Here is an 18760-nt window from a genome sequence, read left to right on the forward strand (position 1 = left end):
TCTTTACACAGCATCTCTATATTCATGTGCTCAAGACGGATCTGTCCCATATTTCATATTCCATCCTAATTTGCTATAATTAGCTTTCAAAGTTTGGAACAAAGAGTGTCAAATCATGAACGCAGCATGCAATTTACGTGAAATCGTTCACGCACTTTCCTACTATAGGCTGAGGAATATATCCCACCCTTTTCACATTGGCCTGTTATAGCGCCACCAACAGGTGGATTTTTGCAAAACACATTTTTGGAACAAAATGCCTCAAATCATCCAATTGCCATCAAAGGCGTAAGAAGAAATGGCACCCTTTTCACATTGGCCTATTATAGCGACACCAGGAGGCCACAACCTGACCTGCCCTGGTAGCTGTGCCCCGAGGGGCACTTTTTCTAGTTGTATGCTGGAACACAAAACATGGCTATTATTTGAGGTGATATTCCTTGCTATAAGGTGGGGAGTGAGGGCGGGGGCATCTCGGATGTGTTTAGGGAGATCATTCCAGAGGGTAGGGGCGGCCACAGAAATGGCCCTGTCGCCCCATCTTCTTGAGTTGACTATATTAGCCCGGTGCCCGGCTGTAGAGCACTGTGTCGTTGGCGATAGAAGTTGCAGATCCATGCCCCACCCGGCTATGCGATACCCGTGTCAGAGTACCCGTTCCACCCGTCTGTCTGTGTCCCTTTTATGCCCATATATGGATATTTCTGTATCTGTCTCTCTCTGTCCCTTGGGTTCTGTGTCAGGCATGCCTAAATATGGAGTGTTGTGAACTTTTGATGTCAGGCATGCCCAAATATGGAGTGTTGTGATGTCAGAACAGGCCACAGGGCAGCTCCATATATGGACACTGGGCAGAGGCCTTTTGTGGCAGTTCTGGACAAACCGCGTGTCCGACACCGGGCACTGCAGTCCCTGTGGGGGTGTGGAACGCGTGTGTCGAATTTGAAGTCGGTGGGGCGAACGGTTCTCGAGTTACGTACATCATACATGGTGCATTTACAGATAGATTAAGTGTGTGTTGTGAATGAGAAATGCAGCCCTCTGCCTCACCATCCACTGCCAAGGTACCCAATGGCAAGACTTAGACATTTGTGGTGCTACTAGGCAGGAACCAGGTGTACACATTTTACATGTAACCATCATTCTCCCTGCAATTACGGTACTCCTCCACGCCATTGCTATAAATGGGTATTCATTAGTCAACTTGCCAAGTATAACATGTTCAATTTTACTATTACTATTGACTACAACAATTTATCTACAATAATAGAGCCCATGATATATCTTTTTTTTATTCTAAATGAGATAGGATATAGTATACAGAGATATGAAAAGGGATAGAGAGATGGGAGGAGACATGCAAGACATAACAGGAGCTGAACTTGATCTCACTACAGCAAGAAGTCTGTGATGACAAACTGAACATGCACCCCAAGGGTGTTAGTCTTGAATTAGTAACATTATGGTTCCCATTCCCAATGCCGTGACATTATACTATGAAAATGTAGAGAAGACATTCCCTTGAGGACTGATTTTGTTTGAACTTTTAACATATTCTATTAGCAGCCAACCCCAACCCAGTATTGTTGCTTTGGATTCTATAACAAGGAAGTTGGCGTATCATTGACACTGTTGTGTCTAGCTCTGGTCCATAGCTCTAATGCGCGCATTATAGCTATGTTACTCTCAACTTCCGCCGCTCGCATGAATGCAGACCAGCCTCTACTCTTTGGCGTAAATAAAAAGAACGTTTTTGCTACTCACCAAAACAAAGGCGATTTGTGTCATTAGAGTGCGTCCACTAAGGAAAGTAGGCTTTCTAATGACACAACCCGCCTTTGTTTTGGTGAGTAGCAAAAACGTTCTTTTTATTTATGCCAAAGAGGAGAGGCTGGTCTGATTTCGATTTGAGATTTAAAACGGAAAGTCCCATAGCCTTACTGCGCAGGGCAGAATCGTAGAAGCAGTAGAAAGCTATGGACCAGAGCTATGTTGTGTCCTGCCTTTTTCCACTTTCAGTTTATAACTGGTTGAACAAGCTCCTTAATTCCTAAGAAGTATTCACAAGTAGTAGTGCCACTGTTGTGAAGGGGATGGATGAATAAATACTATACTAAAGCTCTTCTTCTTCCACGCAGTTAATGTGCTGACAAAATAACATGAATTATTTTCTGTCCAGCCAATTCTGGTTAAGTTCCTTGAATTATTTGCCGCGGAGCTTACTCAGCTAGGGCTTTGAAAGTACAGCTGTATGTGGCTGCATTCTGAATGACACTGATGTACTTGTTCGCCTACAAAAGAACTTGTGCTGACTGAGACACACACTAGTGAGTGTTGTCCTCCTCACACTACCCAAATGGGAGCCGCCTCACTCAGATGTCTTGTATTCCCCCAGAAAATATCAAAGACTGGCGGGGTTGGGAACTTGGGGGGAGAGGGAGAGGGGAGGGAGAGATTCCATCCATTCATCCTTCAATTTCTAATCTACATGTAGCAGCTCTTCTCCAGAACAGCTTACAAGCGTTGTACAGTTGTTGGCAGTGAGTTCAACCCTTTTCAACCACCCCATTAGTCTGCAAGGGGATGAGATTGATGCTAAGGTTTAGAAATGTATTGAATGGTAAATTAAACAATTTGTGAGCCAAAGTGTAGTGTAAATCAGTGAGTTTAGTCTGGGAGCAATTTACTGTTGAGGGCTATGGGAGTTCTGTCCTGGGCGTAACTCAGTGACGAATCTGTCCGCTTGATTATACCAAAAGTCATAGTCACTTAACCTTAATCTGCTTTCAACATTGAAAGCAGATTTCTAAATAAGCACTTGGAACGGTATGAGGCAATAATAACTTTTGTATTGGAAAATGACCAATTTAACTGTTTTCCATTAGCCGACTACCCATGGTGATAGCCTTATCTGTTGGAGCCTGCTCATAACATACAGGAGCAAACAGTGTGTTTTTCGCTAATGGATCTGTGATAAACAGAAGGTGCGGCATGCTCTCCGCTTCAGCTTTGGTGAAGGGGGAGCAGCAGACCTGTGCTGTGTACCTGGATCCCCACCTACTGTACCTAAACAGAATGCAGCACAACCTGTGCCAACCAGGCCAGATGGTGTCTCTTTCGGCGCATCATCCAGGCTTGATTTGAAGAGCTTGTGTACTGCAGCTGTACAGTGAGTGAGCGATTAACGTGCAAGAAATTGCGGTATGTTCATTTTGTCCTCTAGCATGTGAGCGTATTAGCCTTAGAGTATATATTGATGGAGACGTCACCAGATTTCTCCTCCCATCCACTTGCATTAAGTTGCTCAAAACCCCTCTTTCCGGGTAGGAACCGAGTGCATTCTGGGATGGATTGGGCCAAATCGTGAACGCGCTGGCCGCTGACTATCATTGCACGCGTTCACGTATGAAACAGCGTTCACGTGTCATTGCCCCAATAACATGAACGAACGTGCGCAATGATAGTCAATGGCCCAGCGGTGGCTCGAGCTGCAATACCAAGTTCGGCCACTATGTCCATTTCGCATCAGGGTTTCCTCTCGGTGACGTCTCTATTATATTTACTAGCCCTTACCCGTTGTGAGATATTGCCCCCCCATAAATATCTTGAATTGCCTTTCACTAATAAATTCATTATTCATTTATAATTTGTTAAATTGGAAAAAGGGCTTCGTTAAGACCTCCATATTATTATTATTTTTAAATATTTTTTGACCCACGATTTTGTAACTCATTTTTCACCCCTGTGTCAATCATCCTGTGATGTGATCCTGGGCTCTACACACCCTCCACCAACCTAGGGAGAGCAACGGACTTAACTCATGCTTCCTTCATGCTTGAGTGTCCAAGTTGCTCCTTTACACCTGACAGGGGGGAGTTTCCCTGGTTGGACGTAGCGCGTGGAAGGAACACGTTATTCCAACCAGTTCCTTTCCCCTCCATCAGGCGTCCCGGCTGGCCAGGGGGAGGCAGTTTAGAGACCAGGATTACTGCATGTTTTTGTGAGGGTACCTACCCTAGGGGACACGGGGAGAACATGCAAACTCCACACAGAAAGGCCCTTTCGCCAACCCCGCCTCGGGTATGGGAACTGATGACGCGGAGGAGAGAACACGCTGCCAGCACCCACAGCGCCCCGAGCGGGAATCGAACCCAGGACCTTCTAGCTGTGAGGCGACAGCACTACCAACTGTGCCACCGTGCCCCCCAAGACCTCCATATTATTATGGTCAATGCCTGTGTGAAAAGTGGGAGCGATTGGTGCAGGCGGTGAGGAGATACGGCGGTGTTTCTGACAGACATTCAGACATTGAGTTAATTATAGTATGACACTCTAAGGTATTATCCTGCTAGCTCTAACTTCCCTGTGTTTTGATGGGGTGTGACTACTGACTGCAACCCGTACTCTTTGTGGTGCTGTGCCAGGTGCAAGGTGTCATGATCCCATGCTGCAGTAGAACTGTAAATATAGCTAGGTGAAGAATTCTCACTCGAGGGCCACGCCGCTACGCACGCAGCGCTGCCAGTTCTGAAGTCTTCATCCACTCTCCCTTGTGTGCTGGTCCTTTTTATAGAAAGCTGCAGTTGTCTTTCATGGCCTATAACTTCAGAACGATTTTTTTTTGTACAGCCTTTACTGCATATACTAGTGTCATGTGTCAGCCTTCACTGTATTCCATAGGTTTCCATATCCTACAGTAGCCTTTTTCAGAATGAGGAGATTTCAGGATTGTTCTTCCTTTTGTGGAATCCTATTAGTCATGCCGTCCTGCTATGTTTTGAAATGACAATTTAGTGAGCATGCAGTAATGGGCGAATTAGATGGTGGCTAATTGCAGCAGAACCTTATTTCAGTTAAATCTGACCCCTCAGAAATTTAATTAGAAAGTAAAGAATATGAAGTGCAACATTTTCTTATAATTAGCAGCACCATCTACTACTTAAGGTTTATAGGCCCATTTCCATTGTGTGAGTTTACTGACATGTATGATGAGAACGTCAGCCAAGGCCTGTGGAGACCATCAAATGATTTGCATGACAAATTTGACAATTTCCATTCTTTTCCTTTTTAGGAAGTCACAGACCATGCTGTATGTGTCATCAGCAACTGTACAGCAACTGTACAGGCTAGCACAACCTCGATGCTTCTGCTTCTTTGACACTGTGTGCAAGTTCACATCACTCAGTTCATGTTCATGTCATGTCCTCTCACACATGCCCAAAGTCGTCCCAGTGTTTGTATTTCCCCCCCCGAAGTGCTTTATCTGCTCCAAGCAGACACGCTCCAGTCTGTCAGTGTAGCAGAATGAATGAAGATCAGGCATGCACCACCACGTGTTTCATCAGCCTGGCGGAATACGGATTATGAAAAACATTACACTGCATTTCCTGCAAATTTCACTCACTGTGCCCGGTAGCACAGTCGCGTCTTGAAAATTAGATTGACTATCAAGATGCGATGGAAATCATATAAAGCTTGAAGCAGTGGCCTGTTTTTTTCCATTCACTTTGATTGGCATTGTTGGTCTAGTGTGGCACCATGAAAGAAACTGCTCACCGTGAAAAAGCGAATATGAATTTAATATGTCTGCGTACTCTCCCCTAGTCTGCCGTTGTCATGGCTGATTATTCTCATAATGGTCGTCTCTGTATTGAGTTTCAGGTGGCTGTCACAGCGCATGGGACGTGCGTCATACGAGGAAATACAATACAAGGGAATACTGATTATTTTCCTTGAAACGCAGACATTCTCTCTTCTCTCTCACTCTCTCCCTTACACATACAGTACACTACACTGTCACATGTGCTATACAGTATGCTTTTATAACTATGTTTCAAATCTCTTTCTATTCTTTCTGTACGTATCTCCAGTCTCCCGTCTGTCTCTCTCAGACCCCTTTTCCACCGGTTGGTTCCCAGTGGGAACCGGTTCAGTTCTTTTTGGTTTTTAGTCCATGAGCCAGAGCTCCAAAATTTGTGGGCAAACTATACCCTATATTAAATTGTTTATAGGATCAATACAAGTAAATTAATACATGATAACCCTTCCACAGTAGTAGCTTTTTCATGTTTTTGATTATTTTGCATATTTTCCTACATAATGCCTCATTTGCATATTTAAAAATGTAAAACTTGTAATACAATAAATCATTTTCTTCGTGTAAGTACTCAATTGGGAGAGTTTAATGGTGATAACAATCTAATATAGGTATGGTTTTGCACACTCAATTCATGATTTACGTTTCAATTTTGGAGCTCTGGCTCATGGACTAAAAACCAAAAAGAACTGAACCGGTTCCCACTGGGAACCAACCGGTGGAAAAGGGGCCTCAGTTCCTTCGGTCCTGATCTCTCATCACCCCTCTCTCCTTTCCTTATCTCCTGTCATCCCAGTCATTGTCACCCCACTCCCTGTTGTCACCCTTCCTTCTTCTTACTCCTGCACTCACCTCCTCCTCCTCTTACCTCTCCTCTCCAGGGTTCCACCTCATCCCTCGGCTGTCTGGCATCGTGCCCGAGAGCTGCCTGCTGATCGTGGTGGGCCTGCTGGTCGGGGGGCTCATCAAGCTGGCAGGTGAGCAGGTGCCCCCCGTGCTGGACTCCAACCTGTTTTTCCTCTGCCTGCTGCCGCCCATCATCCTGGACGCTGGCTACTTCCTACCCATCCGGCCCTTCATGGAGAACCTGGGCACCATCCTGGTGTTTGCCGTGGTGGGCACGCTGTGGAACACCTTCTTCATCGGGGGCTGCCTGTACGCCGTGAGCCTGATCCAGCCGGGCAACCCGTCCGACCTGAACCGCCTGGAGCTGCTGCCCTGCCTGCTGTTCGGCTCCATCATCTCGGCCGTGGACCCCGTGGCCGTGCTGGCCGTCTTCGAGGAGATCCACATCAACGAGCTGCTGCACATCCTGGTGTTCGGCGAGTCGCTGCTCAACGACGCCGTCACCGTGGTGAGTGATTGATGGGCGAGGGGGGGAATCCGGGCTAAAAGCAGGCCGCCACAGAATCACAGATCCATTGATTTCCCAAAGAAATGATAATAGTATTTTCGGCGTTGCTGAACACTGAGCTGGAATCGTGCACTGGCAAAGGTCCAAATGTTTGGTGTCTTTGCATTCATCCGTAAACTAGCTCACGCTTACTTTTCTGTACTAATGTAATAGGTGTGTAAACCTGTGATATTGACAGATGGCCTGCTTGTTAACAAGTCTATTTTCAAATAACCATTACATTTACATAGTGGTTTCTTTGTATGCTCTTCCTATTTTTAAGTACAATGGCCTTTTGGGATTATTGGATGACTACCCAACTGTGGGCAGTATTCTTAATACTGCTTGTTAACACCGAAAGCACAACAGACTCACAACAGACAACACTTTTCCACTGGCTACATCTGACTCTTTTTATTAGCCCATCCTCTGTGACCACTCCTTTATGTGTCTCTTAAGGAAGCTGGTGTGCTATAACAGGGAAAAACAGCACAGAGGAGGTATACGCTGTAAAATCCTCAGTGTTAATGTCACTCTGAGATTGTACAAATGTAACCAATTGACCGTAATGCTTGGATGCATGATTTAAGGCAGTGGTATTCACCTGGCGGCCAGCGGGCCAAATGCGTCCCACGGAGCCCCCCCCCCCCCCATTGTGGCCCCTGGAAGAATAATACAAAAAAACATAGGTGGTGGTAGCAAAATGTTTGTGTTTACACAAACCCTCAAAGCTGGTCTTAGGAGGGGCTAGCACCTCTCAAAAGGGGTCCATTGCTACACTCTCAGAATTACAGTTGCCAGTGACTCTGGAGGAGGTAGAGTGGCCGTCTTGGAATCGCAGGGTTCCTGGTTCGATCCCCGGCTCCTCCTGGCTGCGTGGTGAGGTGTCCTTGAGCAAGACACTGAACCTGCTACTGTTGAGCAGGTTGGTGCCTTGCATGGTTTTCATGAATTGTGAAATGCATTGTATAGTGCTTTGAAGGAAGGCACTATATAAACGCAGTCCAGTCCATGTACAAATGGATAGAGGAACTTACTCTGTAGAGACGGAAGAAGAGAGTTGTGAGGCCAACATTTCTAGCCCTCAGGGACCAGGCTGCTCCCACAACACTGCCATTGACCTGCTGTCCTGCTGTATAACCTAACCAGCACACAAACGACCAGGAAAGCCGATCAGACAGAGTGGGAAGGGCGTCGGTGTGTAAAGTAATGGGATCCTGTCTGCATTGTGATCACTGCACCGTGTAAAACTGTGAATGGCAAGATCTAACTACAAACGGACTCGAAACATTTCATGTGAAACTTGCTCCAATGCTCCTGTCGATGCTTTCCCCACATAGTTGTCACATTGTCAGTCAGTTTGGTCTTGCCGTATTTGTATATCCACATGATTAAATTTTGTTTTACCCAAGCCAGAGGCACTGTGGAGGTTTCCAAGCCCTAGTCTCCATGATGGTACTCTAATATTACGAAATCATTACGATTAGTCTTTTGTCTGACAGACATATATGTACAGAAGGTATCCCTGTGTATAACTTGAATGCAGGGAGACAAATTAATCTTTATTAAGTCACTGTATAACTTGGTGGAGAGATGTGAGGGTGTTTATGAATGTGATAAGCGGTTGCCACCTATCATAAAAATGTGCACTTTTCTTTTCTCTTTGTTCTCTGCCGTCTCTCTCCCATTTACCTTCCCTGCTTCACATCCTGTCCCTTAACCCAAACACACGTGGCTCCATTCCTCCCTACAGGTGCTGTACCACCTGTTTGAGGAGTTTTGTGCTGCCGGCACAGTGACGTTTCTCGACGTCGTCCTGGGAGCCATCTGCTTCCTGGTGGTGTCGATTGGCGGCGTACTGGTCGGCGCCATCTACGGCATCCTCGCCGCCTTCACCTCACGCTTCACCTCGCACACCCGCGTCATTGAGCCCCTCTTCGTCTTCGTGTACAGCTACATGGCCTACCTGTCAGCCGAGATGTTCCACCTCTCTGGGATCATGGCGTAAGTAGGGGAATAATGGGTTACGGACATGCAGATCGATTATGCTCTCTCACTGACTTTCACTTCATGTTGTCATTTGAGCGCTCCATGTTGACTCATCCTTCCCCATCTCTTGATGTACTCGTGATGAGGCTGGAACCCGGTCAAATGAGACTGTGGAAATGTCAACAACATGCATGATTCAATCATCCACTGTGTGACCTTTTGGAAGGTTTTAAATTGCTTAATTAATTAGGCAATTCATTTCCTAAAATGAACCCTGACCTATCAAATGGTGCTTTTCTATAACGTAACCATATGCCCTTTGATGAATTCTCACCTTACAATAGCATGACAAAGAACAGTTCAGTATTGGGGGACAAAAGCCTCCTTGACCCCATGGCAATGTCTTTCGCAAACCGTAAAGCTATAAATAACTGCTGTTTCGATACCTGTAGTATCTGCTGTATTCTATACCTCCTGTGCCTACCATACAGTACCACTGAAAAGTCATGGCTATGTACAGTATGCCATGTGTATTTCCTTTGTGTGTTCCTGCCATGTGCTTCTCCTGCCACTGATTAGACGGCCACAGCCATGGCTCAACGTTCCTCCTACGGCAGTAACTTACTGTAGCATTGCATCTTAAAGGGTAAGACCACTTTTTTTGAGGTTTGGGTTGTTTTCTTACCTTATTATGGTCAAACTAGTCCAGTCCAGGAGTTATTTCGCTCTGTTGTGTTGTTTATTAGCAATTTAAGAAATAAAAAATAGGGTCCATTGACTTCCATTGTAGCGGGGAAACAGCTCTCAAAGTCACTCTTTTAGCACATGAACGAACGCAACAAAAGCTGATTCTGACAGCTTATGACATCAGGAAAACTCATGCGGTTTTATTTTTAATAAAAAATGTCAACGTTGTCTTGTTTTGATTAATTTGTGTAGAACGAAGATCTGGTAGGTATGCTTACGCTAACCGAATCACTTCTGTTTTCACGTGACGCGGTACTACGATCCGATTGGTCCAACTCTAACTGCAACAATCTGGAACAGCGCACTTTATCCTCCGTTCTAAAAGTATCGTAAGCCTACAAATTTATAACTGCTTGCCGTGGGTGTCTGTGTCGGGGGTACTGCTCGACTGCAGATGGATTTGGTGCTCTCAGCGTACAACACAGGCAGCCAGCGTGCTTCCTTGTTTACAAATGAAACCGGAAACGGAAGACCGCATTGCAGCTTCAGTGTCCCTCCAAACAAAATAGTACCTTTATAAATATACGTTAAAACACGAAAATAAAACCGCATGAGTTTTCCTGATGTCATAAACTGTCAGAATCAGCTTTTGTTGCGTTCGTTCATGTGCTAAAAGAGTGACTTTGAGAGCTGTTTCCCCGTTACAATGTAAGTCAATGGGGCTCATTGGGCTGGTATTTTTATAAAGCTATTTTCTATAAAACTGCACAATGGAGCGAAATAACTCCTGGACTGGACTAGTTTGAACATAATAAGCTAAGAAAACAACCCAAACCTCAAAAAAAGTGGTCTTACCCTTTAACTGGCGGCCTGACGAATTGACTCCCCAATGACCCCCAATTTATGGCCCCCTGTCATGCTCCAAGGCAGCGTCTCCAGGCAACCGACACTCGTTCAATACATATCTTCTCTAAGGTCGTCCATCGCATCCTTTTTACGGTCTTTCGAGTTGTAGATCAAGCAGACAGGTGGTGGTGGCTGACGTATCAGAGTGGTGTGTCAGGGCCGACGGGAGCACAGCTGCGACGTTCAAAGACTCCTGGATCTGTCACACCTCACATCACGTCATAAACATACGATGGTGGATTGCCACCTCACATGCCTGTTGTTGATGAACGAGAGAGACAACCCCAACACAATTCATCAACGTCTGCTTTTTATAAACTGTGCCTACTATGCCTAATGTAAAAAAGCAATAAGGGGGGACTGAGCTGTAGGTTTGCATACTTTATCTAACCTTTTGGGACATCTCCCATGGCCGTGTCAGAGGAAGGTGGCACACACACCACCAAATTGATGTGTCAATTCCCTTCCTGTAGTCTAAATGAAGGTTGGAGAAGTATGAAAATAGGGAAGCGATCACTAGACTAGGGGACGGAGAGTCAGTCTCTCTGTATTGTCTGTGTCCATGTTTCAAGGTGAAATTGAAGCCGAGTAACCGGAGCCCTCATATGTGCTATCCCCTGACATCAGTGTTGACATCAGTGCTGGCCACACGTGCTTGTTTGTTGTCACGGAAAAGCAGGGCAACCAGTTCAAGCATTCAAGCATCTCGAACTCACTAATTATCACATCACTTAGTTAATGCTAACAAGCTAATGCTAACAAGCTAATGCTAACATGCTAATGCTAACATGCTAACAAATTATTATCAATGATCGACAACTAGACTTGGAAGAAAGACGTGCTAATTTCCTGCGTAAAATAAAGTATACACGTTTTATCGTTCCAATGACTGAACTATGGTTCCTATACCCTCACAGGTTAATAGCATGCGGAGCGACAATGCGGCCCTACGTGGAAGCCAACATATCCCACAAGTCCCACACCACCATAAAGTACTTCCTGAAGATGTGGAGCAGCGTGAGCGAGACGCTCATCTTCATCTTCCTGGGCGTGGCCACGGTGGACGGACCGCACAGTTGGAACTGGACCTTTGTCACGGTCACCGTGCTCCTTTGTCTGGTGGCTCGGGTCATAGGTGGGTTCTACTGCACTGTTTTTCTCCCATTGGCTTTTCTCTTGCAATGGCAGGCTGAGGTGGTTTAATATAGATATTTTCTAGTGCTAAACCCCTTATCCCTTTTTTACCATTTTGAAAAACATTTTTGAATAGTTCAAATGGGCGATCTACAAGCTCACACTGTTGATGTAGATCGGCTAGTTGAACAATATTAATGTGGCAGCGCCGGTCTCCTTCAGCAGGGGGTGTTGAATTGGAGGGGGAGTAAGACGGAGGCGCTAATGTATGTTGTCATGGTAGCTGGCAACACAGAAATGTGTTAATTGGCACAACGACTAAATTGTGAGAGAAAAGATGGGTACAAAATAATTGGCTACTAAAGAAGAAGGAAAAAGTGTTCCTGTTGCTCTAAATGATTTAGGATAGTTGGTTACATTAAAAACAATGTTTTAATTATCACTGTGACCGATTACGGTATGTCATTTTGACTTTGACTGTTTGACACAAAAGTGAATTGTCTTTTCGGGACACCTGACTGAACATTCCTTTTTAGCTTTCAGTTTTGAATCCAAATCCATTCTCGATTTCGGCGTTGACCTTGAGCCTACTGATCATTCCAACCCAGTTCCATGAAAGGTCTGCATTACATTCTCAAGTTATTTTGCTAAAAGACAGACAGACACACTGACCATGCTTTGCTATCCAGGCAGGTTCAAAACGTGGTTCTGAATCCTTAAAGTAGTAACTAATAAACGTGGGTTTAATCCTATAATTCAATGCATTGCCTTTCGTTTACAGTTGCGGTTCTAGTGCTAGCTACGTTTTTTAATTTGCAAACATGATTTGATCACCATGTTCCCATGGCTTTGCACAGCGAGTATTCCCAGAACAATCCACTGGCTGGCACATCGCGTCACCCTCAGGTGTATCACTCTGCTTCAGTGTCTCACCAAATCACTGTCACTCATGTGTAGAAACTAGAATTGATGTAATAAGCGCTCACTTAATTCTGTATTTGGAAATGCCAGAACACTAATTAGCTGGACAAAAGCCTAATACTAAGCTACAATATAAACCCTTGTAATATTAGTCTATAGCTACAGTAGGGTCTAATCTAAACAAACGTTCCTCAATGTGTACATTGTCAGTTTTCCCAAACAATAGACTCAAGTGGGTCATGGCCCATGGGTAATTATAGATACCGGTATCTACTCCTACGCGAAGAAGACGTCCGGGCACCTAGGCTGCTAGCATGTTGCAAGTTCGAATCCCGATCCCAACGGGTTCGCTGCATGTCATGGTGAGAAATAATCGGTGGCTTGGCATTTTAATACTAAAAAAACCACAGCTTGGTTGAATTTTGTTAGCGTACATTGGCATTCATATGCACAGAGAGGTGGTGACGGAGCCAGAATCCTCCAGGAGGAGTCATATTGCACACACTCTCCCTTGATACTCTCACTCCAAATGGATTGAATGAGGAGCTTTCATAATTTAATTAGCTTGTTTCTTATGTAAGTAGGTTAGTGGCTTATTGTCTGTATCAGCCGAGTTCTGTAACGAAATTTGCTTTCTGTTCCTTATGTACCAGTAATTTTTTTTTTTTGCTGTTTTCTTCGTGCTTACATCATTCAAATTATTTAAAAAAAATGATGTAATGCTGTGGTAACCTACACTACACGAACGTGACTCCTCCTGTATTATTTGGAAGATTGCCAGTGCACACTGAGGAAGTGCATCTTGCCTCAAATGTCAGTATGGCAATAAATTGTCAATTTGGAGCGCTGTCCTATATTGTGGCCTATTATTAATACTAGTTTTGTGTCCCTTCCTACTTCCCAGAAGGAAATGGAAATGCGACAGGGACCGATGTTTCCGTCACATTTCCCCACATGGCCGTCAGTGTGTGAGGAAGTGCCGCAGTGCACCGATGCTCTGTCATGAGTCATCATGCTGAGCACTTTTCAAACTAGATTTGTCTGGGAAGTTAAACAGAATAAAATGTAAAACTCGAGAAGCGCCATCATATTGTTGTGTACATCATATTCCTGAGTTCTAAATGCCCTGTGAGACTCAGTAGCTGAGTTTTGACCCAAACACACGACAACACGTGTGATGGCTAGTGGGGTAATGGTTACAGTGTCAACATTCTAGGTGTGTTGCTAGTTCGGGGACCTATTACAGGTCCTCCTCTTCCCCTTGCTTTCCTGTCTCTCTCTGCTGTTCTGCTTCAAAAAATAGATGTGATATAATATTGATAATAGAGAGAAGAGTCTAGGACACTTGTCTTGGTTGTTTTGGGGGAAGGGACGTCCTGTGTTAGCTGGTACAGGGGTGGATCATATCCTGCAAGATGTGCAAGTAGTGCATGCCATGTCCTTGATTGACTTGTAGCACCAGTGTTTAGAATCTTATGCTGGCAGCAACAGCTAGTATAAAACCATCCTATCTCTGCTGTCAGGTAGAAACCAGCCAACTCCAAAACATTCAGTTTTTCCAGGAAATGAAGAAAACCTTGTTTTTTTTTGTTTTTAAACAAAGCAATACTGCCTCATCAAAGTTGGTAATGTGACTTTATATATTGTCAGATACTTGCATGAGACAGCGATGATATGATGACTGAAGACATACGTCTTGATTTACATTTTTAGTGTCTTAAACACGAAGGATTACATCCAAATCACTCCCAACTCGCACACATTCATATTCCAATTAAATCACGCACCAAAACACCACAAGTCAGCCACGCACATTCCTATTCCAAAACCATCGGGACTAAAACGTACACACGCAGAAGCATAACCTCGTTTCTCTGCGTTTGTCTTTTCCAGGAGTTGTGGGTCTCACCTTTGTGATCAACAAGTTCCGCATCGTCAAGCTGACCACCAAGGACCAGTTTATCATAGCCTATGGTGGGCTGCGGGGGGCCATCGCCTTCTCGCTGGGATTCCTGCTGGACCCGGTCCTCTTCCCTAACAGAAAGATGTTCCTCACCGCTATCATCACCGTTGTCTTCTTCACAGTCTTTGTTCAGGTACTGTTCAGTCAGTTTCACCATCGTTCTCTTCACATAATTGATGCCATGCAAATGGACACAATTGTAATGTTTCTGGTTTTGTTTTGTTAATGCATAATTCAATTTTCAGACTGGAAGATCTCTACATTATAGAGTTGTTCACTGTAGTGTAGTTTATGACATAATAATATAAATAAATAATAATAATAATAATAATAAATATAGCTGCAAGCAGCGATAAGGCGGGACCAAGAAAGAAGGCAATAAGCAATATGCACAAATAAGCCATAGAAACATGGAAGAACTGGGAGGAGATGGATTTGAACTGTTTTTCCTATCATTCAAAATGGTGGGTGTTCTAAAGGTCAGAGGTCAAAAGTTAGAGCACGAAAGTTGTTCGGCATGAGGAGACACATATGTGTATCAAAGTTTCATTGCCAACGGTCAAACGATTCATGAGCTATGCACGTTCAAAGTTTGCATTTTCAATTGAGTGCCACACTTTGGCCAATGGTCATGGGCTTCGCATTGTCACCGTTTGGCATGGCCCTCTACCATATTCCCGCGTTTCGCGAAAACCGACTGCACAGTTCAGCCAGAACTGCTATTTTTGGGTGGAAGGAGGAGGAGGAGGAGAAGGAAAAACCCCAAAAACAATAAAGAACAACACCTTAATAATAGTCTTTATAATGTAATTTCATGGCTATTATAGCCATGTCCATGAATACACCATTCCTTTTTAAATTTAAGTCAAAAGGAAATGTATTCTGATCTCGTATTGTTGATGTAATTTGTCTTACCCTGCCAGCTGTGCATTCTTTGTACACTTTAAAGACTCAGTGTCACTTTATCCTTGTAACTCTGAGAGTATACAAATGTACTATTTGACAACTCAATGTTAAATGGATTTTACTATGTGCTGTCATTGTATATTAGCCGTGAGAGGGTCCAACAAAAATGTTTATTTAGCACATTTTTAATTGACAATCGCCGGCACTCTAGCAACACACTATATATGCCCCAATGACATCAACTGTTCAGTTAAACTATGTGGTATGTGTTGTTACCGCTGAGCCTGGCAAGAACTGCGAAAGAGCTTTTAACACGTTTTCAGAAAGCATTTTATTTTGTTGTTTGGAAGTAGGGACACTTGATGATATTCCCATGTGTGGACCTCAAAATGTGCTAGGCTGTTTTTAGTGGTCAGTACATTTCTTGGTATGTTTTGAACCGGACGGCCAGCCATGATGCTACAAATTAACAAGAAAGGGAGGGTTACACAAATGGATAGAACAGTGAACACACACACACTAAAACACAAAAAACTAGAAAAAGTGCCCTTCTGGGCACAGGTCTCCACCAGGTTATCCACAGATCCGTGCAGTTAGAGGTAAAAACACTTTTCGGCCAGTTATAGCGCCACCTTGAGGCTGAGTTGAAATTGTTCATGTGGCATTTTGTCCTCGGCCTAGTGGGAATGTGGGTGCACAATTTCACGGAAATCACGTGATGTGTTCATGATTTGCAGCATTTTGTTTGAAACTGAGCACTCCTGTGAACTTTGGAAGCCAATCTTAACCAATCAGGATGGAGTGTGAGAAATATGAAAGACCGGTTTGGTTGAATGGCTCTAGAGAGACTGTGTACCAATTTGCGTGATGTTTGGACAAAATCTGTAGGTGTGCTGTGCAAAAACCTGTTTTGCACAAAGCGGCCTCCTGGTGGCGCTATAACAGGCCGTTCTGGAAAGTTTGGGGCAGAGGTTCATGGTTGGCATCCAGGGAGTGTGTGTGCAAAATTTGGCATCGACCGGGTTAACGGTGGCTGAGATTAGCTGGTCACGGACACACGGACACACGGACACAAGGACGGACGGACGGAAGGAGTGCAAAACATACTCTCCCCATGCCTTCGGCTGGTGGAGACAACAAATGTAACTACATTTGAACGTTATGGATCCATTAGGTTACATGTATTGTACATACAAACCAACACACCATTTTCTGATAAATTCCTTTAGCCGCCTCTACCTACTCGTGTGTACCTAACTATAAAAAGCAAGGAATAAACAATAAAAAATACATTTGCACACACAATTTACAGGTCCAATTAACCTTTCCCAATTCGTGTTAGATCCTCATGAACAACAACAATGTTCAATAAGCAAGTGAAGTCACCCCCATGCCCTACTAAAACATGCACACAGAAGGATTCACTCTACCATTTTCCTATTTGGTAAGTGGGTCTACGGGTCTCCAGAACTAGCTGTGCATCATGTAATGGCTGCAGCTGAAACGTCCATAAGAGGTGTGCTTTCTCCTCTAAAGGCAGGCAAGAGACATGTTTTATTCATAGAAACACTGCACTAACAGCCTCTGCGACATAGCCTAGGAAGTAGACCGCTGCGGTTACTTAAGGTCTTTGTGTGTATGTGGGACATTAGGACAACCGGCTGGCAATTGTTGGTAAATGTTTGCATTGGAAAGTGTGTCTGTCTACACTACTGCTCCCCTTGGCCAGTACATCTTGGATGATGAAACGATAAACTTGAACAGGTTCAAAGTAAAGTGGTTTTAATTTAGCTTCAATACTGTACATCTGCATTCTTCAATGTTTTTCGGGCTTTTAGCTTCCATGAAGCTTGATAAGAGGGTTTCGAAGCTAGCTCACTGTATTTAGCTTATTACTTTGAGCTCTGAAGTATTTCACAGGTTTTCCTGAGGATGATTCTACAAATGCCTTCTAAATCAGTCTTTCTTTCAAGATTTTTCAAAAATGTTCAAAAATAGCAGATGTACGTTTTGCGGGTGCTGCGCTGTGAGCTTGCATATCTGCTATTTTTGAATAGCCAACGCTAAAATGACACAGGTGCTTTCCTGGTTGTGTTTATGTAATGTCTCCAAGTGGCTTCATAGCACTATTATCAGTGTTAGGGTTGGTTAATTAAATGTGTTTCGTTTAAACAATCTTAGCTTTGCTAATAGTATGTTGGATTCATATTAATGCGTATTTACAGACATTGTTTTTCTTAAACAATATGTTCCCATCACCGTCGTAAGTCTGAGGACCCCCTGCTGAAGACCCCATGCTGGATATGACGCATAGCAGGGTCTTATTTCAATGTGTCATCTATTTAGGCTCTTATGATTAACCAGATGGCCAGACTTAATCTCCAAGCCATGACATACAGAATATACACACACACACACTTTCTGTGGAATTGCATGTGCACAGACTCATATTTACTGTATATCAGTATGATCAGTGTCCCACAACACAAGCCCCAGAGGTTAAAGGCTTTGTCAATGTGAACAAAGCTCCGGTGCGTTGCTTGGCTGAGGCTCAAATATCAAATGTTCTGTTGTTGACTTATGGTTTACATTATGATTCAGACTTTTCAAGTGTTTTTCCATTGGCATGGAATAGAGAACTACAAGATGTTGCTTCACTCTGTTTATATGAATCCAAACCAGAGAGCGTGCTGTAGCTGCATCCTGTCGTAACTTGTGGGCCACTGTTTGGAAACCCATGTAATCACTGTCACTTCCTCTTGTGAGTCTCTTTTTATGTGCAAATGATTGACATGCATTAACCATTTAAAAAGCCTACAGCTCATACTTCATTGACCCCAGGGGCCAGGTGATCTACAAGCTCATTATAACTTGTGTGCTTGTAGATCTGCTATTTTCACAGAAGGTTCACCTATTGACATGCCCAAGATATGAATGCTAGGGTTGAAGTGGTTTATCTCCTGTCCCCTCATGTCAGCAGCTTTATTATACTGACACTACTGTATTCCTATGATGTGAACCTGTTTGGGAATATATTCCTTTTTTGCATGAACTTTTTTACGCCTTTGTCATCAAGACACTGGAAATAACTTCAGCTGTTTTCCTCCTCCTCTTCCAGGGTATGACCATCAAACCCCTGGTGGAGCTGCTGGCTGTGAAGAAGAAGCAGGAGGCCAAACGTTCCATCAACGAGGAGATTCATACCCAGGTATACTATCACCATTCACCGGCTTTGACTCCACTTCAGTTCTGAGATGTTGTCATT

At 44.0% G+C, this 18760-nt stretch overlaps 1 protein-coding gene across 1 annotated transcript in view; it reads left to right on the forward strand.

Annotated features, from left to right (window-relative positions):
• slc9a1a (solute carrier family 9 member A1a) overlaps positions 1-18760 on the forward strand; it is a 47817-nt gene that overhangs the window by 14293 nt on the left and 14764 nt on the right. Inside the window, exons 2-6 of the mRNA XM_083760899.1 lie at positions 6478-6950; positions 8743-8993; positions 11489-11706; positions 14520-14722; positions 18614-18703. Coding sequence (XP_083617025.1) covers positions 6478-6950; positions 8743-8993; positions 11489-11706; positions 14520-14722; positions 18614-18703 — 1235 coding nt within the window. The remainder of the gene's footprint in view (positions 1-6477; positions 6951-8742; positions 8994-11488; positions 11707-14519; positions 14723-18613; positions 18704-18760) is intronic.

This window comes from Protomyctophum parallelum (assembly GCF_964188405.1).
Source record: "Protomyctophum parallelum genome assembly, chromosome: 3".
In the NCBI taxonomy this organism is placed as follows: domain Eukaryota; kingdom Metazoa; phylum Chordata; class Actinopteri; order Myctophiformes; family Myctophidae; genus Protomyctophum; species Protomyctophum parallelum.